We start from the raw sequence: 25,292 nt of genomic DNA on the forward strand, positions 1-25,292 counted from the left end.
ATATTTACACAAACATACATAGAAGTAAGAAGGCACAATATTTACACAAACATACATATAAGTAAGAAGGCACAATATTTACACAAACATACATAGAAGTAAGAAGGCACAATATTTACACAAACATACATAGAAGTAAGAAGGCACAATATTTACACAAACATACATAGAAGTAAGAAGGCACAATATTTACACAAACATACATAGAAGTAAGAAGGCACAATATTTACACAAACATACATATAAGTAAGAAGGTACAATATTTACACAAACATACATATAAGTAAGAAGCGTATAAAAGAATTATATTCAGATTTTATAATCATAAAACGACAGAGCTCTAAAAACCACAAACCCTCTGACTAAAAAGCTTCCCAGTAACTATATCTTCATATAAAGCTGTTTATAGCTCAGTGTCAATGCTGCATTCTTCTTACAGGGACATGAAAACCAACATTTTTAGTTCATGATTCAAGTGGAGTTTACAATTTTAAAAATCTTTCTATTTTACTTCTATTATCAAATTTGCTTCTTTCTCATACGTAGGTAGGTAGCTTGTACCTATATGGAGCACTGTATTGCATAGGTTTGTGCTACCACCTAGTGCTCCTGCAAATGTATAGCATTATTAAAAACACTTCTACAAAACTGCTGCCATATAGTGCTCTAGACACATGCACAATCCTGAGCCCACCTCCCTACTTTTCAACAATGAATACCCAGATAATATCAATAAATTGCAAAGAATTTTAAAAATGTTGCAGTCTATCTGAATCGTGAAATAATTTTTTGGGGTTTCATGTCCTTTAAGCATTCACGACAGGAATAAAAAAATATAAGTGCCTGTCTAGAGCAGCTTGTAACAAACTAGCATTGTATGATAATGTGCATGCTAGGTCTACATGCAAACTAACACTCCAAGTATAATATAACTTGCATAACAGTTATACCTGCATATTTAATGCATCAGTCTATACTGTAGTTACAGTAACATTGCCACAAATATGTTTTACAGACTGAGCCAGTACTACAATCTGGATAACCCTCAACTGACACAAAGATTAAATTAATTCACACACTGTCATTCTATAGCGTCAAATTATTTATACAAATCTTTTGTCAATCACACTGTGGTCCCCACAATAACTCCTTCATGGCCATAAACAAGTTTGGACTAAACATTCTTAAGCACAGATGGTTTAATGTTACTTTAAATGGATAGTAAACACTGAGATCATAATATTAAATGCATATGTAGTAAAACATGTTTGCAATATACTTCATGCTTTATTTCCCCCCTTTTTCTGAAACATAACTGAAAATTGCAAGTACACATTGGAGGCTTCACAAACCTAACCCTGTCACATATACGTCCCTCATTGGTAAAAAGATCCTTAAAGGAAATTAAACACCTCTTGCTTTTGAGTAAAAAATGTGCTTGTCCTACACTGCATGTGAGACCAAAAAGCACATTGTGTAAGCTACTTGCCTAGGTTACAGATTTTACTTTTTGTCCTTTTTAGGGAGCGCGTGACAAAGCACAATTTTTATACAAAAGCAAGAGGTTTTTTAATCCCTTTAAATCTTAGGATGTTTTAAAGGCTTCATATTTGCAGATGGTCTCAGACTACTAACAACGGCTAAAGGCTGCTCATTTCAAAGAGGGCATTCCTGCATCTTGTCCCTCTAGGACAAAACGCAGAGAGAGAGAGGGGGAGATAGGCTTTGTTAGAGCCCGACTTCCTCACAGTGCTGCTGTAGGTAACTGCCATTTTATGGTGATCACCTGCACCTTACAGGGGGTCAGACAACCCTTTTTGAAATGTGAGGTCTTTTGTCCCTGTAAGTGGTCTGAAACTGAGTTATGGAATGTTAAAGGGCCATACTAGTAAAAAAAACCAAAATTTATGCTTACCTGATAAATTTCTTTCTTTTGCGATGTACCGAGTCCACGGATTCATCCTAACTTGTGGGATATTGTCCTTCCTGACAGGAAGTAGCAAAGAGAGCACCACAGCAGAGCTGTCTACATAGCCCCCCCTTAACTCCACCCCCCAGTCATTCGATCAAAGGCCAAGGAAGAAAAGGAGAAACTATAAGGTGCAGAGGTGACTGAAGTTTACATAAAAAAATACTATCTGTCTTGAATAGACAGGGCCGGCCGTGGACTCGGTACATCGCAAAAGAAAGAAATTTATCAGGTAAGCATAAATTTTGTTTTCTTTTGCATGATGTACCGAGTCCACGGATTCATCCTAACTTGTGGGATACCAATACCAAAGCTTTAGGACACGGATGAAGGGAGGGATAAGACAGGAACCTAAACGGAAGGCACCACTGCTTGCAAAACCTTTCTCCCAAAAATAGCCTCCGAAGAAGAAAAAGTATCAAATTTATAAAATTTTGAAAAGGTATGAAGCGACGACCAAGTTGCAGCCTTACAAATCTGTTCAACAGAAGCATAATTTTTAAAAGCCCATGTGGAAGCTACCGCTCTAGTAGAATGAGCTGTAATCCTTTTAGGAGGCTGCTGTCCAGCAGTCTCATAAGCCAAACGGATGATGCTTTTCAGCCAAAAGGAAAGAGAAGTCGCCGTAGCCTTTTGACCCCTACGCTTTCCAGAATAGACAACAAACAAAGAAGATGTTTGACGAAAATCTTTGGTTGCCTGCAAATAAAATTTCAAAGCACGAACCACGTCCAAGTTGTGCAACAGACGTTCCTTCTTACAAGAAGGATTAGGACACAGAGAAGGAACAACAATTTCTTGATTGATATTACTGTTAGTAACAACCTTAGGTAGGAACCCAGGCTTGGTACGCAAAACCACCTTATCAGCATGGAACACAAGATAAGGAGAGTCACATTGTAATGCAGATAGTTCAGAAACTCTTCTAACTAAATTTAGACTCCATGGCGGAGCAATAGGTTTAAACACAGGCTTAATTCTAACTAAAGCCTGACAAAAAGCCCGAACGTCTGGAACATCTGCCATACGCTTGTGCAACAAAATAGACAGAGCAGATATCTGTCCCTTTAGGGAACTAGCTGATAATCCTTTCTCCAATCCCTCTTGGAGAAAAGACAAAATCCTAGGAATCCTGATTTTACTCCAGGAGAAGCCTTTGGATTCGCACCAAAAAAGATATTTACGCCATATCTTATGATACATTTTCCTGGTAACAGGCTTTCGAGCCTGAATCAAAGTATTTATGACTGACTCATAGAAACCCCGCTTTGATAGAATCAAGCGTTCAATCTCCAAGCAGTCAGTTGCAGAGAAATTAGATTTGGATGCTTGAATGGACCTTGAATCAGAAGGTCCTGTCTCAATGGCAGAGACCATGGTGGAAGGGATGACATGTCCACCAGGTCTGCATACCAAGTCCTGTGTGGCCACGCAGGCGCTATCAAAATCACAGATGCTCTCTCCTGTTTTATTCTGGCAATCAGACATGGAAGGAGAGGGAAAGGTGGAAACACATAAGCCAGGTTGAACGACCAGGGTACTGCTAGAGCATCTATCAGTACAGCCTGAGGATCCCTTGACCTGGAGCCGTAACAAGGAAGTTTGGCGTTCTGACGAGACGCCATCAGATCCAACTCTGGTGTGCCACATAGCCGAACCAGCTGAGCAAACACCTCCGGATGGAGTTCCTACTCCCCCTGGATGAAAAGTCTGACGACTTAGAAAATCTGCCTCCCAGTTCTCTACACCTGGGATATAGATCGCTGACAGATGGCAAGAGTGAGCCTCTGCCCATTGGATTATCCTTGAGACCTCTATCATCGCTAAGGAACTCTTTGTTCCGCCCTGATGATTGATATAAGTCACAGTCGTGATGTTGTCCGACTGAAACCTGATGAATCTGGCCGAAGCCAGCTGAGGCCATGCCTGGAGAGCATTGAATATTGGTCTTAATTCCAGAATATTTATTGGTAGGAGAGCCTCCTCCCGAGTCCACAAACCCTGAGCTTTCAGGGAATGCCAGACTGCACCCCAGCCCAGAAGACTGGCGCCTGTCGTCACTATAACCCATTCTGGCCTGCGGAAACACAATCCCTGGGACAGATGATCCTGTGACAACCACCAAAGAAGAGAGTCTCTGGTCTCTTGATCAGATTTATCTGAGGAGATAAATCCACATAATCCCCATTCCACTGATTGAGCATGCATAGTTGCAGTGGTCTGAGATGCAAGCAAGCAAACGGAAATATGTCCATTGCCGCTACCATTAGTCTGATTACCTCCATACACTGAGCCACTAACGGCCGAGGAATGGAATGAAGAGCTCGGCAGGTGGACAAAATCTTTGATTTCCTGACCTCCGTCAGAAATATTTTCATGTCCACTGAGTCTATCAGAGTCCCTAGAAATGAAACTCTTGTGAGGGGGGAAAGAGAACTCTTCTTTACGTTCACTTTCCACCCGTGAGACCTTAGAAAGGCCAACACTAAGTCCGTGTGAGACTTGGCTAGTTGGAAGGACGACGCTTGAATTAGAATGTCATCTAGATAAGGTGCCACTGCTATGCCCCGTGGCCTTAGAACCACCAGAAGGGACCCTAGCACCTTCGTGAAGATTTGCGGCGCCGTGGCCAACCAGAAAGGAAGAGCCACAAACTGATAATGCTTGTCCAGAAAGGCAAACCTGAGGAACTGGTGATGATCTTTGTGGATAGGAATGTGCAAATACGCATCCTTTAAGTCCACAGTGGTCATATATTGACCCTCCTGGATCAATGGTAAGATAGTCCGAATGGTCTCCATCTTGAAAGATGGAACTCTTAGGAATTGGTTTAGGATCTTGAGATCCAGAATTGGTCTGAAGGTTCCCTCCTTTTTGGGAACTATAAACGGATTGGAGTAGAACCCCTGCCCCTGTTTTGCTTTTGGAACTGGGCAGATCACTCCCATGGTAAAAAGGTCTTCTACACAGCGTAAGAATGCCTCTCTTTTTGTCGGGTTTACAGACAATTGAGAAAGATGCAACCTCCCCCTTGGAGGGGAATCCTTGAAATCTAGAAGGTATCCCTGGGTTACAATTTCTACTGCCCAGGAATCCTGAACGTCTCTTGCTCAGGCCTGAGCAAAGAGAGAGAGTCTGCCCCCTACTAGATCCGGTCCCGGATCGGGGGCTACCCCTTCATGCTGACTTAGGCCAAAAAGCCTGCTGCTGCCACTGTTTACCCTTGTTCCAAGTCTGATTAGGTCTCCAGGTTGGCTTGGATTGAGCAAAGTTCCCCTCTTGCTTTGCAGCAGGGGAAGAGGTAGAGGGACCACTCTTGAAGTTTCGAAAGGAACGAAAATTATTTTGTTTGGTCCTTGTCTTATTTGACTTATCCTGAGGGAGGGTATGACCCTTCCCTCCAGTAATGTCTGAAATGATCTCTTTCAATGCAGGCCCGAATAGGGTCTTACCTTTGAAAGGGATGGACAAAAGCTTAGATTTAGATGACACATCAGCTGACCAGGACTTAAGCCATAATGCTCTACGCGCTAAAATGGCAAAACCTGAATTCTTAGCCGCTAATTTAGTAAGATGAAAGCGGTGTCTGTAATAAAAGAATTAGCCAACTTAAGAGCCTTAATTCTGTCTAAAATATCATCTAGTGGGGTCTCCATCTGAAAAGCCTCTTCTAGAGCCTCAAACCAAAAGGCAGTTGCAGTGGTTACAGGAACAATGCATGCTATAGGTTGAAGAAGAAAACCTTGATGAACAAAAAATTTCTTTAGGAGACCCTCTAATTTTTTATCCATAGGATCAATGAAAGCACAACTGTCTTCAATAGGTATAGTTGTACGCTTAGCCAGGGTAGAAATAGCTCCCTCCACCTTAGGGACCGTCTGCCATGAGTCCTTTATGGTGTCAGAAATGGGAAACATTTTCTTAAAAACAGGAGGGGGAGAGAACGGAATACCTGGTTTATCCCACTCCTTAGTAACAATGTCCGAAATCCTCTTAGGGACCGGAAACGTATAAGTGTAAACAGGAACCTCTAAATATTTGTCCATTTTACACAATTTCTCTGGAACTACAATAGGGTCACAATCATCCAGAGTAGCTAAAACCTCCCTGAGCAATAAGCGGACGTGCTCTAGCTTAAATTTAAATGCCGTCATATCTGAATCTGTCTGAGAGAACATCTTTCCTGAATCAGAAATCTCTCCCTCAGACAGCAAATCCCTCATCCCTATTTCAGAACATTGTGAGGGAATATCGGATACGGCTACTAAAGCGTCAGAAGGCTCAGCATTTGCAGAGCTACTGCGCTTCCCTTGCAACCTAGGCAGCTTAGATAAAACCTCTGTGAGGGTAGTATTCATAACTGAAGCCATATCTTGCAAGATGAAAGAATTAGACGCACTAGAAGTACTTGGCGTCGCTTGTGCAGGCGTTACTGGTTGTGACACTTGGGGAGAACTAGATGGCAAAACCTGATTTCCTTCTGTCTGAGAATCATCTAATGCCAAACTTTTATAAGTCAAAATATGCTGTTTGCAATTTATAGACATATCAGTACAAGTGGGACACATTCTAAGAGGGGGTTCCACAATGGCTTCTAAACATATTGAACAATGAGTTTCCTCAGTGTCAGACATGTTTAACAGACTAGTAATAAAGCAAGCAAGCTTGGAAAACACTTTATTTAATGAAAAAAACACAATTTTCAAAAACGGTACTGTGCCTTTAAGAGAAAAAAAGGCATACACAAACTACAAAACAGGTTAAAATTGCTTCAATTTTTCTGAAATTTTAACAGTGTACCCACTAAGCTTTAGAAGGATTGCACCACAAGTTAATAAGCAATAAACCCCCAAACGAAAAAAACGGATTGAAATATGTCTAAAACCGGTTAAAAACCCCTAAAGCACCTTGCCACAGCTCTGCTGTGGCCCTACCTGCCCTTAGGAAGAGATAATATGGGATTTAAAGCTTCAATTAGTCCCTCAGAAGACTCTCAGGACCTCAGGAGAAGTTGCTTGCTGCTTGTAAATGTAGGCCCTGCCCACCTCACTCGATGTTGCTGGGGCCTACACAAAACTAACAAACCCTGCCTGAAAGCCATGTGGGTTATAAACAACCCCAAAGAACCCTCAAGCAAATGTCCCATAAAACAGAAAATGTTACTCCCAGACACAAAAACGTTTGTCCCAAATTCACATAACAAACTGAGTGCCCACAAAAAAATTAACCCTTTATGCAAGCTAGTAAAAACCTCTGATAACACTAGGATTACTGCTTACCCTTTCCCTAATGGGGACACTGTCAGCCTTTCTGAGTTAACACAGTCTCAATATGACTGAACATACCTCATTGCTGTATAGCAAGAAACCGTTCCTCACACTGAAGTTTTCCTGTACTCCTCAGCTCATGTGGGAACAGCAGTGGACCTTAGTTACAAATGCTAAGATCATCATCCTCCAGGCAGAAATCTTCATCTATGTCCTGCCTGAGAGTAAATAGTACAACACCGGTACCATTTAAAAATAACAAACACTTGATTGAAGATAAAATAAAACTAACAGTTTAACACCTCTTCTCTTTACTCTTCCTGCTTAGAGCCAGCAAAGAGAAGGACTGGGGGGTGGAGTTAAGGGGGGGCTATGTAGACAGCTCTGCTGTGGTGCTCTTTGCTACTTCCTGTCAGGAAGGACAATATCCCACAAGTTAGGATGAATCCGTGGACTCTGTACATCATGCAAAATAAATATGTTTTATTTTGTTAGAACATTTAATTTTAATACTATTGACCCTGCACTACTGTGTGTTTAACCTTGCAAAAAAAGGTTAAAAACACAGAAGAAGTTCCACTTGGGGCCCCGCATAGCACTGCAGGTCCCGACAGAAAATTGCCACTCATCCAATTAGCAGTGCAACTCACAAGAATCAACTGTGTAACTAGCACTGTTGATTGGATCAGCGGCGGTTTCAGAAACAGAAGTACCATGGGGTCCTAAGTGGTACGTCTACTGTGTGTTTAACCCTTTTGCTGGGGTTAAATACACAGTAGTGCTGGGGCGATAGTCTTCAAATTGGATTAGCACGTGAGCGATAACTGTTAGTTTGTGTTATACAGTGCGCTCCAGAGATATATGGGAAGAAGTTAACGCAGTCGCTGTATCCAAAGTCCTAAAGTGCCTTGGTCTTCTGCTTGTGCACTAACTTTTTACTTTCAACTTATAATACCAACGCTAATGCGGCCACAATACATTTTTACTTTGAGTGTAATTAGCGTAAGAGTGAAAAAATAATTTAGCGTGCCACTTGTAATCTGGCCCTTTATGGGGAATTGCATTTTGAATTGAATGGCCTTTAATATGTGACAATGTCTACATTATTTTATTTAACACTAAAGTAACAAACATCAGGATCCTTCACTCTTTTTTTGGGTCTCATCTGCACCCTGGTCTATACAATCTTCAGGTGGCACACTTATAGGTTAAAGGGCTTTTAACTTGCAATGGTCTGAGTCAATGTGTAAGTATAGACAAATAATAGTGAATACTCACCACAGCTGGAAGTTAGCTGCCTGCGTGGAGTCACAGAAATCAATGCCCATTATAACTGTAGCACTTTCTCCAGGAGCTATACATTCTGAGGATACAGAAAACTAGTAAGGAAAATTGGAATATAAAGGGGAACAATATAGTCATTCAGGTCATTAAAGTTATTGGATATGAGCAGAAAGAAGTTGGAAATAATGAAGATAAATCAGTATATGAAGAGAGGTAGGTCTTGTATGATTTGCTGTATATGTAGGTACCATAGAAGTGGTCATGAAATGGAGAAGACATTGTGACATGGATGAATAGGTTATCACAGGAATGAAAGGATATAATGTGGAAGAAAATACACAACAGAGCTACATGGAAATATGCTATAAGAAGCTAATGTGAAGTCTGTAAGGTAGAACTAAAGGTTACAGCATTAAGAAGCAAAGGTCAAAGCATGCAATACTTTCAAAATCAACACAAAAGGTAAGTGTAAGGTCATGATGGGATAAGAATATATGACATATGGCAAGAGAATACATCTTTATGAAGAACTCATGAGTATGATGGAGATCAAATCATAACAAGAAAAGTTCTGAAAGTGGAATGGCTACTTAAAGGGACATTAAACACTAAATAAATAATAGATAGATTGACTTTTACTAATACCAAATGGAGAGATACTGACACTGTGATCAAGTAAGATTAGGAAATAAAGGATAAAGTTTTCCTCGGTGCTGCCCCTTTAAGATATAATCTTAACAATATAAAGGACAAGGGGGAAGTGGGACAAGAAGGGGTTAAATAGCACTCTTTCCTATTAAGAGGTAATGATGCTGAGTAATCCCAGCTAAAAAGTGGTATTGTAAAGTTATTGTTTATTAAAAAACTAATTTTATTAACAATTTAAGGCTAAAATAAGGGATGTAATAAACATTACAACAAAAAATGAAGGTGAAACCTAGTCATCCTATTGAAAACCAATTCCTAACTGGAGGTATAGAAGACAGGACATACAGCCAAACCACCCCCCTGTATTCCTGGCCGATAGCTGGAAACGTCGGCTTCAGATGCCAGGGGTAGCTAAGGCTGTGTTCCCAATAATCAAATAGCTTATAGGATTGAAAGTGGTATTAAAAATAGCACAAACACGTTTCGGCCTTGACTGTCCGGCCTTTCTCAATGTGAAATAAAATATTGACAAGCCGATTGCCACAATTACATGCTTTAAATACCCTGTATGGTTATGCTAGAGCCAATCATCCTTTGGATAGACTACACACCTTCTTTTTTGACAAATCCTCTTAATAGGAAATATTACTAATACCATCTCAAAGTGTTTAATGTCCCTTTAAGGCTTCATGAAAAATTACCAATATATTCAAATCTCAGGTAAGACCCTGCGGTTAAAAAGAGGTTATCATAGGTTCCTAGTTACCAATCTCCTGGAATTCCTGTATTCTCATGCCAGACAGCAGCTTTGGGTCACTGATACGGATATTTTTCACTTCATTCTCTGTGTTGTTGGAAATGTGAATCTGCACGGATACCATACGTGGGTCTGGGGTGAATGGCTGACGGCTGAAAATATATTCCACAGAAAGACCCTCTCCAGTCATGCGATGAAGTAGCTCAAACGTTCGCCCAGAGTTAAAAATTGGGCTGATAACCTGTTTTTAGAATGCAAACATAAACGTAAATAAGACTATAAAAGCACAATATGTGAATTGAAGGAAGAGGAAAATCAGGAGAACATTATAAAAAGTAATACAAGAAGATGTTTGGGTATCACCATAGTGTTAATTAAAAGGGAAAATATATAAGTCAGCAGATAGAAAACAAAAACAAATTCTAAGGTCATCCATATATTGTAAAGCAACAGTACACTTTTTCTATTTCTCTATTATTCCATAGTATATTTAGCAACTGTGTGTATACAACAGCAATGCTTTATTACTAAATCTGATATAGACATTAAGTTAAGGAAGAGTTAAAAAGGACAATAAAAACCTTTGTAATTACATAATATTTGTTATCATGTATCCAATGATATCTTTCTTTCTGCAGACTTCCAATCAATTAGCATATATGAATTTTTAATACATTAACAACTTGTCTGCTGCAACTGTTTTTCAAAACCCAAACTCCAACCACTACCTGCCTTAATTGGAGCCAATCAGGACCAGTTATTGAAGGCCATTATAAACTAGTGTGTGTCAGGGTTAGGCTTGTGGGGTGCGATCCGATAAACGGCGTAGTTTGCGGCGCAAGCGAGGGAACCCGCGTCGCCCGCAGTTTCAGCTCGCAACTCGAGCTATCCCATATACGGCGCCGTCAGATGCTAAAGTGCCGTAAGTCGGATAAACCAGCGATGTCCAGAAATCTGCGCAAGTACAAATTTCTGGCGTCGCCAGTGACTTACGGCATGTTAGAAACTGCCGGCGCCTACAAAACCTGACTAAAGTCTAAATCACCCGCACTGTCTAACATAGCCCGACACGTCTAACCCTCTATCCGCTATCCCCCCTCACTATCCTAACCATAAAATATGTATTAACCCCTAAACCGCCGCTCCCGGAGCCCGCCACTACCTAATAAAGTTATTAACCCCTAAACTGCCGCCAGCTATATTAAATCTATAACCCCCTAAAGTGAGCCCCTAACACCACCGCCATCTACCTTACCTACCCCCTAAAGTGAGCCCCTACCCCGCCGCTATCTATTTTAAAATTATTAACCCCTAATCAAATCCCCCTACCCCGCCGCCATCTATATTAAATTATTTAACCCCTAAAATACTAAACTATTCCTACCACTAAACCTAAGTCTAACCCTACAAATAGCCCTGAAAAGGACTTTTTGCGTGGCATTGCCCCAAAGTAACAGCTCTTTTGCCAGCCCTTAAAAGGGCTTTTTGCAGGGCATGCCCCAAAGAATTCAGCTCTTTTGCCAGCCCTTAAAAGGGCTTTTGGCGGGGCTTTGTCACAAAGTAAACTGCTCTTTTGCCTACAATCTACATCCCCCTACACCGCGGCCACCTATAATAAATGTATTAACCCCTAATCTAATCCCCCTACACCGCCGCCAGCTATATTAACTATATTAACCCTAATTATATTAGGGTTAATATAGTTATTATATTATATATATTAACTATATTAACCCTAATTATATTAGGGTTAATATAGTTAATATCGTTATTATATTATATATATATATATTAAGTATAATAACCCTATCTAACTCTAACATCCTAACTAAACTCTTATTAAAATAAATCTAATATTAATATTATTAATTAAAATATTCCTATTTAAATCTAAATACTTACCTATAAAATAAACCCTAAGATAGCTACAATATAATTAATAATTACATTGTAGCTATGTTAGGGTTTATATTTATTTTACAGGTAAATTGTTAATTATTTTAACTAGGTATAATAGCTATTAAATAGTTATGAACTATTTAATAGCTACCTAGTTAAAATAATTACCCAATTACCTGTAAAATAAATCCTAACCTAAGTTACAAATACACCTACACTATCAATAAATTAGATAAACTACAAATATCTATCTAAAAATACAATTAAATAAACTAAACTAAATTACAAAAAAAAACAAACACTAAATTACAAAAAATAAAAAAAAGATTACAAGATTTTTAAGCTAATTACACCTATTCTAAGCCCCCTAATAAAATAATAAAGCCCCCCAAAATAAAAAAATTCCCTACCCTATTCTAAATTAAAAAAAGTTCAAAGCACTTTTACCTTACCAGCCCTTAAAAGGGCCATTATCGGGGCATGCCCCAAAGAAAACTGCTCTTTTGCCTGAAAAAAACCCACAATACCACCCCCCAACATTTACAACCCACCACCCACATACCCCTAATCTAACCCAAACCCCCCCTTAAATAAACCTAACACTACCCCCCTGAAGATCTCCCTACCTTATCTTCACCACGCCGGGCCGAACTCCTCATCCGATCCGGGCGATGTCTATCCAAGCGGCAGCAAAGTCTTCTTTTATCGGGCAGCATCTTCCATCAAGCGGCATCTTCAATCTTCATTCTTCGCTCCACAGACGCGGAGCATCCATCATGGCCGACGACTGAACGACGAATGAGGTACCTTTAAATGACGTCATCCAAGATGGCGTCCGTCGAATTCCGATTGGCTGATAGGATTCTATCAGCCAATCGGAATTAAGGTAGAAAAATCTGATTGGCTGATTGAATCAGCCAATCAGATTCAAGTTAAATCCGATTGGCTGAACCAATCAGCCAATCAGATTGAGCTCGCATTCTATTGGCTGATCGGAACAGCCAATAGTATGCAAGCTCAATCTGATTGGCTGATTGGTTCAGCCAATTGGATTGAACGTGAATCTGATTGGCTGATTCAATCAGCCAATCAGATTTTTCTACCTTAATTCCGATTGGCTGATAGAATCCTATCAGCCAATCGGAATTCGACGGACGCCATCTTGGATGACGTCATTTAAAGGTACCTCATTCGTCGTTCAGTCGTCGGCCAGAATGGATGCTCCGCGTCTGTGCAATGAAGATTGAAGATGCCGCTTGATGGAAGATGCTGCCCGATGTAAGAAGACTTTGCTGCCGCTTGGATAGACATCGCCCGGATCGGATGAGGAGTTCGGCCCGGCGTGGTGAAGATAAGGTAGGGAGATCTTCAGGGGGGTAGTGTTAGGTTTATTTAAGGGGGGTTTGGGTTAGATTAGGGGTATGTGGGTGGTGGGTTGTAATGTTGGGGGGTGGTATTGTGTTTTTTTTTCAGGCAAAAGAGCAGTTTTCTTTGGGGCATGCCCCGCTAATGGCCCTTTTAAGGGCTGGTAAGGTAAAAGAGCTTTGAACTTTTTTTAATTTAGAATAGGGTAGGGAATTTTTTTATTTGGGGGGCTTTATTATTTTATTAGGGGGCTTAGAATAGGTGTAATTAGCTTAAAAATCTTGTAATCTTTTTTTTTATTTTTTGTAATTTAGTGTTTTGTTTTTTTTGTAATTTAGTTTAGTTTATTTAATTGTATTTTTAGATAGATATTTGTAGTTTATTTAATTTATTGATAGTGTAGGTGTATTTGTAACTTAGGTTAGGATTTATTTTACAGGTAATTGGGTAATTATTTTAACTAGGTAGCTATTATACCTAGTTAAAATAATTAACAATTTACCTGTAAAATAAGTATAAACCCTAACATAGCTACACTGTAATTATTAATTACATTGTAGCTATCTTAGAGTTTATTTTATAGGTAAGTATTTAGATTTAAATAGGAATATTTTAGTTTATAATATGAATTAGATTTATTTAATAAGAATTTAGTTAGGGGTGTTAGGGTTAGATAGAGTTAATATAGTTTATATAAATACTATAGTAACTATATTAACTATATTAACCCTAATATAATTAGGGTTAATATAGTTAATATATATAATGTAATAACTATGTTAACTATAATATACTTAGGGTTAATATAGATAATATAGCTGGCGGCGGGGGTAGGTAGATTAAATTAGGGGTTAATAATTTTAATATAGATGGCGGCGGTGTAAGGGGCTTACATTAGGGGTTAATACTATTAATATAGGTGGCGGCGGTGTAGGGAGGGCAGGTTATAGGGCAAAAGAGCTGTTTACTTTGGGGCAAAGCCCCGCAAAAGGCCCTTTTAAGGGCTGGTAATAGAGATAATTATTTTAGGGGGATTAGATTAGGGGTTAATAATATTAATATAGCTGGCGGCGGTATAGGGGGATTAGATTAGGGGTTAATAATTTTTATATAGGTGGCGGCGGTGTAAGGGGTCAGATTAGGGGATAGATAAGGTAGATGGCGGCGGTGTAAGGGGTTCACATTAGGGGTTAGATCAGGTAGATGGCGGCGGTGTAAGGGGTTCACATTAGGGGATAGATCAGTTAGATGGTGGCGGTTTTAGGGGCTCACAGTAGGGGGTTAGTTTATGTAGATGGCGGTGGGGTCCGTGAGCTGCGGTTTAGGGGTTAAATACTTTATTAGGGATTGTGGCGGGGGATCGCGGTTGACAGGGAGATAGACATTGCGCATGCGTTAGGTGTTAGGTTTTATTTAGCAGCTAGTTTAGAGAGTTACGGGGCTCCAATACTCAGCGTAAGGCTTCTTACGGCTGCTTTTTGTGGCGAGGTGAAAATGGAGTAAGATTTCTCCATTTTCGCCACGTAAGTCCTTACGCTGTATATTGGATACCAAACTGCGCGGGTTTGGCATACCTGCCTATGGCCCAAAAAACTACGGGCGACGGCAGAAATATACGCGCGTAACTTCTAGGTTACGCCGTATATAGGATACCAAACCCGCGCAAATATTGGCGTCGCCAGCTTTTGCGGGCGACGATTTTTATCGGATCGACCCCGTGAAGTCTCCCATGTGCACTTCAAATACTTTTTTTTTAGAAATGGAAAACCCACAAAGGGATAGTAAACCCCTTGTAATTACAAGGTATTTCTGTTGTGTTGATATAGAATAACATATCAGGCAATTCTTAACGTTTTTAAAACAACTTAACATCCTTTACTGCAATTATTTTAAATAGCTAAACTCCACCTACCATTTGCCTTATTTGGAGGAGCCAATTTTGGCTTAAGTCCACAGACAACCAGGCTAGTCACTGTCATAAAGTAGAGTATAAACTATTGTGTTTTACAGTTGTTATCTACTTTTAAAGATAAATATGTAGCTGTTTTAGCATTGTGAAGGTAGCAGGGGGCATTTCAAACAAATAATAAAAATATATTGCAAAGTTGTTTTATTATGCAAAACTAAACATTTATATAAAAATCTCAAGGTGTTTACTATCCCTTTAACCCCTTAGTGACCAGACCATTTTTCAATTTTATTACCGTTAAGGACCAGGGCTATTTTTACATTTCTGCTGTGTTTGTGTTTAGCTGTAATTTTCCTCTTATTCATTTACTGTACCCACATTTACTGCCCCCCTTGTGCACTCCTGACGACCTCGCTGCACTACCAGATCAGGATCCACGATCAAAGGAAGTGATCCAGCAATAGGCCGCCCACCCGCCTCCCTCGTATCCCTCCCACACCACCAACGATCAGCACCATCGCTGGCCGATGCAGAGAGGGCCACTCTGTGCTTAAAAAGGGTATTGCACGATGCCTCAAGATTCTGAAAGAGCGTGTTATTTTAAACAACTTTATATATCACTTTTTTTCTCAATTTTGCTTAGTTCTCTTGGTATCTATTGTTGAAGAGTATACCTAAGAGCAACAATGCACTACAGGAAGTTGTAAAAAGATAAGTGTGTAGCGCTGAACTTAAAACACTTATGCCTCCTTTATGATGTCCTCCTCCTAGACAAAAAATGCTAAATACACAAAATATAAAGGTATAAAGAAAGCGCTAAAAAAGCTCTAAGTGTTAAAGATAAGGAGAGTAGTTAAATATCACAATGTACCAACTTTGGTCTACCTAGAGCAAGAGAGATGTTTTCAAGCGTGATGAAGAGGATAATGAAGCATTTCTGTAATTAATCCTTTTGGGCTTTCTACTTTATTTGGATACTGTATATATAAGCGATACACCTAGCATGAACCTTGTATAAATGTATATAAATATATCTAAAATCCGTAATGGAACCACCTTATGAGAACTGGAATAAATAAATCAGATAAATGTAGATATAAAAAAGTTTTACTATTTGATCCTAAAACAAACAATATTGCATTGAATTACATAGATTAGATAAATGCAGATAAAAATGTTTAATATATGATCCTAAAACAAACATACATTTGTACACTTTCCAAACATAAAAATGGTAATTTCTAAAAAACAAATCGCAGATAATCTTCAATCAATAATTCTCATGATATAGCCCACATATAAAATAGATGGCAGGTAGTAATTGGCAGTATTATGTATACACCTTTTTCCGAAATGGGTATATTTTCAGTTTGTTCAATATCTTGTAAATGTACCCCTCCTAATGCGGTACATATGGTCCGTTAAATAGTAGTGGCCAACCACTATTAAACTTCTGATATTTCTTTAGACACGCAATAGGGAGAAAGTTCAGGTCAATACTGATAGTTTAGGTCAATATTGATAGTCTTAGAAAGCAAGTCCGTACCTTGGGAAGATTCTGTATATTGCCTGCTGTGCAGGTTATCTTACCCTTTTCTGAATGCGGCTTGTAACAGACTGACCTCCGCTAAACAAGCGGTTGACGTATGGCTCTCACCGGTTTCTTCGAACTTGCGCAAGTTACCTTCGGGGACCGGACTTCCTTTCCTGCACTTAGTACTGGTTGTACGCAGGAATTGGTGCAATCTTCCGTTCTACCTTTGCAGCTCACAAATGCTGGTTTTCACCTCCGCGAGTGCACAGCTTCTGGTTATTTCTATACGCTGATTTTCAACAGCTCCAGAGACTTTAGATGCACAGCTTCAATGGACAGCTTCGGAAAACACAGCTTAAAAAACACAGCTTCTACGCGTTTCACCCTAATTATGGGCTTTTTCAAGATACAGGAAGTTAGCTGGTCTCTTGCCGTTGGCTCACAAGATGTGCTTACTACTACTACTACTCTTTAACAAAGGATACCAAAAGAACAAAGCAAATTTGGTAACGGCAGTAAATTTAATCTTTTTTTAAACTCATGCCCTATCTGTATCATGAAAGTTTAATTTTGAGTATAATACCTCTTTAAATTTAAAGGGGATAAAACAAATAGGGCTAGTTCACAAGTGGTGCACTAATGATAGCGTGGGACGCAATAAGCAGTATCACTGGATAACACTGACAATAGCGGGCAATTTGTTATTAGAAGTCCATGGTAAATCACAATAAAAAATATTGCAATATTGATAAAAAGGCTTTAAAAGCGTATATGATATATGGCAAAGTGTTTGACTGGAAAGGGCTATAATGTGTATATATATATATATATATATATATACATACATATGACTAAATATGTGTATGTGTGTATGTATACATGTCTATAAATGTGCATACATTTGTATTTATAGGTGTAAATATTTATGTACATACATACTGTACATATATATATACACACACACACACACACATATATATAATATATATGTACACACACATTTTTGAACCCTTCCCAGTCAAATACCTTAAAAAATGCAATATAATTTTTATTAAATTTGAATATGTTTTTAATTGAAATTCATATGTTCTTCACTATTTTTATTTTTAAATATATATTTCAATATATCTATATCTGTATATATTCATATAGATATATAGGTATAGATATATATTTTACAAAAATATTATCATATATATAAAACTATATATTTAAAAATAAAAGAACATTTTCTTCTAGTGAAGAGAATAGGTACGTGAAGTTAATGCACCTTCGGCTTTAGAACAGTTGATCTAGCGCAATGTCAGGTTAGCGAACAAGTGATAACTAAAAAGGCTTTACTTTTTACTTTCAACTTGTAATACCAGCACTATCCTGGATGTGCTAATTTTTTAGTGCGAAAGAAATAGCGCGTCACCTTTAAAATAACATACTATTTAAATTAGTTGTGCTCTAACTATGCCCATTTCTACAAAGTACAATATAACAGGCTTCCCTCTTGCAACTGTTTGTCTGTTAGGCTTTGCTCACCGTGGGTGTTAATGATGAGTCCGTTAGAGAGAGACCTTCCAGATCAGTCACCAGGCTGGTGGATACAATACTTCCTGAGGTTGGAAGAGGGGCTGAGGGGAGTGAAACTGAAAGAGAATGAAATAGCTGTGTAGATACAGTCACTTACAGAGATACATCTCAAATCTTCTAAATAGATCTCACTAGTCTGTCAGATGGAGGTGATTAACCTTTCTAAATAAATCTTCCTTTGTTCAATTTGAAATTTTTACAAATTATGATCACATACAGTATCTCACAAAAGTGAGTACACCCCTCACATTTTTGTAAATATTTTATTATATCTTTTCATGTGACAACACTGAAGAAATTACACTTTGTTACATTAGTGTCCCTAATAATAAATTTCTCCTTGGTATTACTAGATGAATACTGTTTGATTTTAGAGCTATAGTGGCAAGATCTGCAACAATGGCAGGGGAAGAAGCCATTCACTTCATTTCCCAATAGGTCTTTTTGTACAGTATGTGAATTTTTACTTTTGAACTCGCTAGGGGCTAAGATCGTTTTCAAATTGCAGGATCGTCTATAAATAAACTTGTGTTTTATAGATAATTTGTCACCTATTATAGGGTCCTCTCTGATGAAATGCCAATATTTATTTATTATCTTCTCTATTTTCCTGTATTCCCCCCCTGTATTATAATTTGTAATGAACGGCACTATTAGATCCCCATCTACTGAGTCTAATAAGTTGTTTCTAGAAGGTTTTTCTTTTTCTTTATACTGTAATAGGCTTTCTCTCTCCACTTGTCTAACTTCAATATCTCTGGTAATAGCCATTTCATTGTAACCCCTATCCGAGAATCTTTTGCTTAGAATTCTAGCTTGTTCTTCATACTCAATCAGCTTTGAACAGTTTTTCCTTACTCTAAGAAATTGTGCTTTTGTATATTTTCCTTCCATTTCGCAAGATGACAACTACTCGCATGGATGAAATTGTTCGAATCTACTTTTTTTTTAAAAGTTTTGGTGTTAAAATTGTTAGACTCAATTTCTATATCTAGTCCAGAAAATATATTCTTTCTTTGCTAATTTCATAGGTAAATTTTAGCCCCTTGCTATTCTGATTCATTTCACTAAAGAATTCCAACAGATTATCTTCACTGCCTTCCCAGATAATAAGTATGTCATCTCTGTACCTTCTATAGGTCACCAGATGTTGCACCAAACTACATGTGCCTAGGAAATCTGATTCCCAGTTTCCCATAAATAGGTTTGCGTAGCTTGATGCAAACCTGGTGCCCATAGTGGTCCCTTTAGTCTGAACATACATCTTGCCATTAAATGAGAAAGTATTATTATCTAGTATGAATTGAATACTGTCTAGGATAAAAATCTTTCTGTTCTATACTAATTTCTTTGTCCTGTTTCAAATATTTGGAAATTGCTTCAATTCCTAAAGTATGCCCGATGTTAGTGTATAAAGAGGTTACATCACAGGTAGCGAGGAGAATATCACCTTCTATTTTGGTATTATTAAGAATCTGAAGAACCTGTGTGGAGTCTTTAAGAAATGAGGGAAGTGTCTTCACATATTTCTGTAAATATTTGTCTATGTATTGTGATAAGTTAGATGTGACAGAGTTGATTCCTGATATAATAGGTCGGCCCAGGGGGTTATTTAGGTCTTTGTGGATTTTAGGGAGAAAATAGAATATGGGAATTCTCTGGAATTTTGGATTAAGGAAATCAAATTCCTTAGCATTAAGGATGCCTATTCCATGTGCTTTCTCTAAATGGTATCTACTCTAGTTGGATCTCTTTTTAATTCTTGTGTGAAGTCTATCCGCTTCTGACAAATAGTAAGATCTATCCATAACAACCACACCTCCTCCCTTATCTGCTGGTTATCTGGTGGTTGTCTTTCAGTTGTTTCAAAGCTTTATTTTCCAATTTGTTCAAGTTTCTTGGTAGTTGTTTTCTATTTTCACATCTTTCTACATTCATCAGTACTGATTTCTCAAATAGTTCTATGTTCTTTCCTTTATCATTAGTCGGATAGAACCTTGATTTCGTTCTTAGGTCTGTGTGAATGTATTTATCTGTAATTAGGGAATTCATATTAGAATCAATGTTTTATTTTTTTAGGAAATATATTTTCAGTGTTAGTTTTCTAATGAACTGTTGCACATTTATATGTGTCTCGAATTAGTTCATTCTGGACAAAGGATAATCCTAAACCTAGTACTCTTTTTTTTCCCTCTTCTTTCAGGGGATAGTGACTAATATTGAATACACTATTATCAATTGATTCTGTCTCTATCTCTTGTCTCTCCTTTCGCTCGGTTTCTTTGGGTTTTCTATTCCTTCCTCCTCTCTTTCCTCTAGTGCTCTTTTTCTTAGGTTCATTAGGGGTGCTAGATGCACCCTTTCTGATATTTCCCCTTTGGCTGTTTCTGCTGTGGGGGTGTCCCCTAATAAATGAACATGAGATGTCATCTGACTATGGGCTCCAGTTCCCTTTAAAGGTTTGTTATTCCCACCTTGCGCTAGAGGTTGTAATCTATTCCTTAAGGGAACCCTCCAATTGTTCTCCTCCCTTCTTTGGGGCCGACTGAAAGATCTGCGATAGGATCTTTCAATCGGGGTTTATGAGGCAAGGTGCAAGGTAAAATGCAAGGCCATGCAATTTTTTAAGGAAACAATTAATTTAACCCTTAGTGAAGTAAAGATAGTTTAGCTTGTAGATTAATATCCAAAACAAACATTTATTTCCCTTTTTATAAATATTTTTTATAAGAAACAGGAAATCTACTAGCATCTTGAAATTCTCCATCCACCAATAAAATTTTGTAATGGCAGTAGAATTATGAATAAGATATTCACTCAGAGGGGCCAAATTATCAAGCTCCGAATGAAGGTTGATGCCCCTGTTTCCGCGTCCGGAAACAGAAGTTATGAAGCAGCAGCGCTAATAAATAGGCCCCAGAAACTCATACACATATCACCACACATATGAACATCAATGCTTTTATGAGCGTTGCTAAGGTCACTTATATACCTCCACAAATATAGGCAATAACACAGGCAAACTGACATTCACATATCTGCTCACACATATACAAACCCAAAAAATACACATGAACCAACAAATAAAACACATGTCCACTACCCACCCACACACATAGGCAAGTGAAATCAATCCTTTACAAAGGCAAACATGCACTTTTAAACAGCCAAACTCACCCAAATGGCCACGTACAGAGTTACACACAAAAACTCACGGATGTAGGCACCCACAGCACTCACACACAAAAGCATAAAGATAACACAGAAAATACTTACAATACAAAAGTGCATGCATACATACAACCACAGAGACCCGTATTAGTAAGCAGCCACAGGCACTGAAACTCACACCCATGCACCAGACATAAATAAATCCACATAAATATCTATCCACAGCCACTTACACGCTATCTACCAAAGCACATCACCCTCACTTTCCAGCTTTCACCTAGGCATCCACCAATATTCCAAAACACATGAACACACACACGGATACAAAAAATACAAACACACAGGAACTATGAGGCACACACTGACATCCATAAATCGACATCCACTGCTAACACAGAGACTCATAAAGAACAGAGCCCACAACACTGAATCATTGCTACTAAATGACTTACCATATTTATAGTTAGATAAATAAATACTGCAAAGCAATCTGAAAAGTATATTACTGTACAGAATGGGAGAATTGCATCAGTCTTTATGACACTGCAAAGTGATGGGTAGAACAGTGGTCAACAAATCTGTTTAAAATGTAGGAGCCAGTAGGAATATTTATTAGCCAGATATGGAGAATAACCCAAAAAGCTAGGAGCCAGGGATAAACTTCTAGGAGCCAGTGGCTCCCTGGCTTCTGGGTTTGTCGAGCCCTGAGGTAGACAGTGTTGTGACAGCATCAAACAGGGCCTTGATTGCTTCAGGTTTTGTAAGTAAGTTTTGTGTCAGAAGCAGTGTTTTTCTCCAGAAAAAGGCTGTACAATGGCAAATTATTGTGCTTATACAGCTGGTGGCTGGGGTAGGAAGCCAAGCAGCACAGGAGGCTATATGCCAATAGCAGACTCTGTATTATAGAGTGCTAAGCACAAGCTCTGCAATATCACAAAGGAAGCATGTGATTTGCATAGCTTTGGAAACAGGCAGAGGCGAAGCCTTCGCTGGAGACTACAGGGAGTGCAGAATTATTAGGCAAATGAGAATTTTGACCACATCATCCTCTTTATGCATGTTGTCTTACTCCAAGCTGTATAGGCTCTAAAGCCTACTACCAATTAAGCATATTAGGTGATGTGCATCTCTGTAATGAGAAGGGGTGTGGTCTAATGACATCAACATCCTATATCAGGTGTGCATAATTATTAGGCAACTTCCTTTCCTTTGGCAAAATGGGTCAAAAGAAGGACTTGACAGGCTCAGAAAAGTCAAAAATAGTGAGATATCTTGCAGAGGGATGCAGCACTCTTAAAATTGCAAAGCTTCTGAAGCGTGATCATCGAACAATCAAGCGTTTCATTCAAAATAGTCAACAGGGTCGCAAGAAGCGTGTGGAAAAACCAAGGCGCAAAATAACTGCCCATGAACTGAGAAAAGTCAAGCGTGCAGCTGGCAAGATGCCACTTGCCACCAGTTTGGCCATATTTCAGAGCTGCAACATCACTGGAGTGCCCAAAAGCACAAGGTGTGCAATACTCAGAGACATGGCCAAGGTAAGAAAGGCTGAAAGACGACCACCACTGAACAAGACACACAAGCTGAAACGTCAAGACTGGGCCAAGAAATATCTCAAGACTGATTTTTCTAAGGTTTTATGGACTGATGAAATGAGAGTGAGTCTTGATGGGCCAGATGGATGGGCCCGTGGCTGGATTGGTAAAGGGCAGAGAGCTCCAGTCCGACTCAGACGCCAGCAAGGTGGAGGTGGAGTACTGGTTTGGGCTGGTATCATCAAAGATGAGCTTGTGGGGCCTTTTCGGGTTGAGGATGGAGTCAAGCTCAACTCCCAGTCCTACTGCCAGTTTCTGGAAGACACCTTCTTCAAGCAGTGGTACAGGAAGAAGTCTGCATCCTTCAAGAAAAACATGATTTTCATGCAGGACAATGCTCCATCACACGCGTCCAAGTACTCCACAGCGTGGCTGGCAAGAAAGGGTATAAAAGAAGAAAATCTAATGACATGGCCTCCTTGTTCACCTGATCTGAACCCCACTGAGAACCTGTGGTCCATCATCAAATGTGAGATTTACAAGGAGGGAAAACAGTACACCTCTCTGAACAGTGTCTGGGAGGCTGTGGTTGCTGCTGCACGCAATGTTGATGGTGAACAGATCAAAACACTGACAGAATCCATGGATGGCAGGCTTTTGAGTGTCCTTGCAAAGAAAGGTGGCTATATTGGTCATTGATTTGTTTTTGTTTTGTTTTTGAATGTCAGAAATGTATATTTGTGAATGTTGAGATGTTATATTGGTTTCACTGGTAAAAATAAATAATTGAAATGGGTATATATTTGTTTTTTGTTAAGTTGCCTAATAATTATGCACAGTAATAGTCACCTGCACACACAGATATCCCCCTAAAATAGCTATAACTAAAAACAAACTAAAAACTACTTCCAAAACTATTCAGCTTTGATATTAAAGAGTTTTTTGGGTTCATTGAGAACATGGTTGTTGTTCAATAATAAAATTAATCCTCAAAAATACAACTTGCCTAATAATTCTGCACTCCCTGTATAGGATGGAGAGTGCAGGCAGACAGATGAAGGGGGATGGGAAGCTGGTGATGTCACCAGTGATGGAGCTGATGGTGAGTATGCTGCACCCATAATGACCACACTTACACTGTTCATTGTGCAAGAGGTTTTCCCCAATGTCCCCATGACAGCAGTGACCCGGAACCCAATATTCCACCGGTTTAACAAGCTTATTGAGATGAATGCAGACTGCTGGAGCGTATGGTATTTATACATACCAGTCAGTTGTGCTTTCAGCTGGAACTCATTGATTCTTACTCTATTGATGACTACTGCACAGAGCAGGCATCAGTGTCAAGCAGAAGTAGCCTCATTTTTGGCCATTTAGCATTCAGGGCTTCATTTTAAGGCACAAAGGTCACCCATGCTTTACATCATTTTTGTTGTTGCCGTTTTATATCTCTTTAAATGTAAATTAAACAGCTGGGTACAGCTACAGCAGCATAGTTCCTGTACCTGCAGCTGTCTTTAAAGCCGTTCTCTTATTTTAACTTACTACAGAATCTGTCTGGTAAAGCTCTGCATTTTATACTGGGCCACCATCTAGTAGCTTGCGTATTATTGCATCCTGTGATAGGAGCAGTGTTACATTTTTGCAATTTTTTTTGCATAGTTTAAAAGTTACATAACAAATATAAAATGCTCTTAGTAATAATATAAAGAAGTGCATCTGCTACAAAAAAAGTGCATTATACGGCTTGTCAAAAAAGACAATATTGTCCCTGATCTGTGAATGTGCTCTGTTTCTGTCACAGAATTAAAAAAAACTTAAGCTTAAAGAGATGGCAGAGCTTCACTAACTGATACTTGTAATGGATTAAAATAAGAGAATGACTTTGATGAGAGCTACAGGTACAGGAGAATAAACAACAGCATGGTGAGTAGTAGCTATTCTATTGTAGTTGTACTCAGCTGGTTAATGTCCCTTTAAGATCAATCTTGTTTTGCTATACTTTTATATGTTCACATTTTAAAATTATTTTCTACCCTTTGTAGGAAGCAATTTAATTAAACAGCCACCCTTCAGCTTGGCACCATTAGTAGTTCAATATAAAAAAAAAATATGGCAAATTGTTCTGATAACATTTTTTATTTTAATATAGACTTTCTGTTCTATTTGTTGTAGCCTCCAAACAATATATTAACGTTTTCCTTTTTTTTAATAATGTATAATAGTAGCTCTTAAAGGGACACTGCACTTTTGTCATTTATATGAAAGAACATCATCTAAACATCTTTAATGAAGTACAATTGCAACTAATTCAGCTGTATCAGTTGCTGGTTTCCTTCTAATCCTGGCAGATAGGCACTTCCTGTTATTGCC

General features: G+C 38.7%; 1 protein-coding gene across 1 annotated transcript in view; it reads right to left on the reverse strand.

The window, feature by feature from the left end:
- AP3B2 (adaptor related protein complex 3 subunit beta 2) overlaps positions 1–25,292 on the reverse strand; it is a 183,373-nt gene that overhangs the window by 15,330 nt on the left and 142,751 nt on the right. The window contains 3 exon segments of the mRNA XM_053719312.1: positions 8,515–8,599; positions 9,935–10,166; positions 18,163–18,269. Coding sequence (XP_053575287.1) covers positions 8,515–8,599; positions 9,935–10,166; positions 18,163–18,269 — 424 coding nt within the window.

The sequence above is a fragment of the Bombina bombina genome, chromosome 6 (genome assembly GCF_027579735.1).
Source record: "Bombina bombina isolate aBomBom1 chromosome 6, aBomBom1.pri, whole genome shotgun sequence".
NCBI classification, from domain to species: Eukaryota; Metazoa; Chordata; class Amphibia; order Anura; family Bombinatoridae; genus Bombina; species Bombina bombina.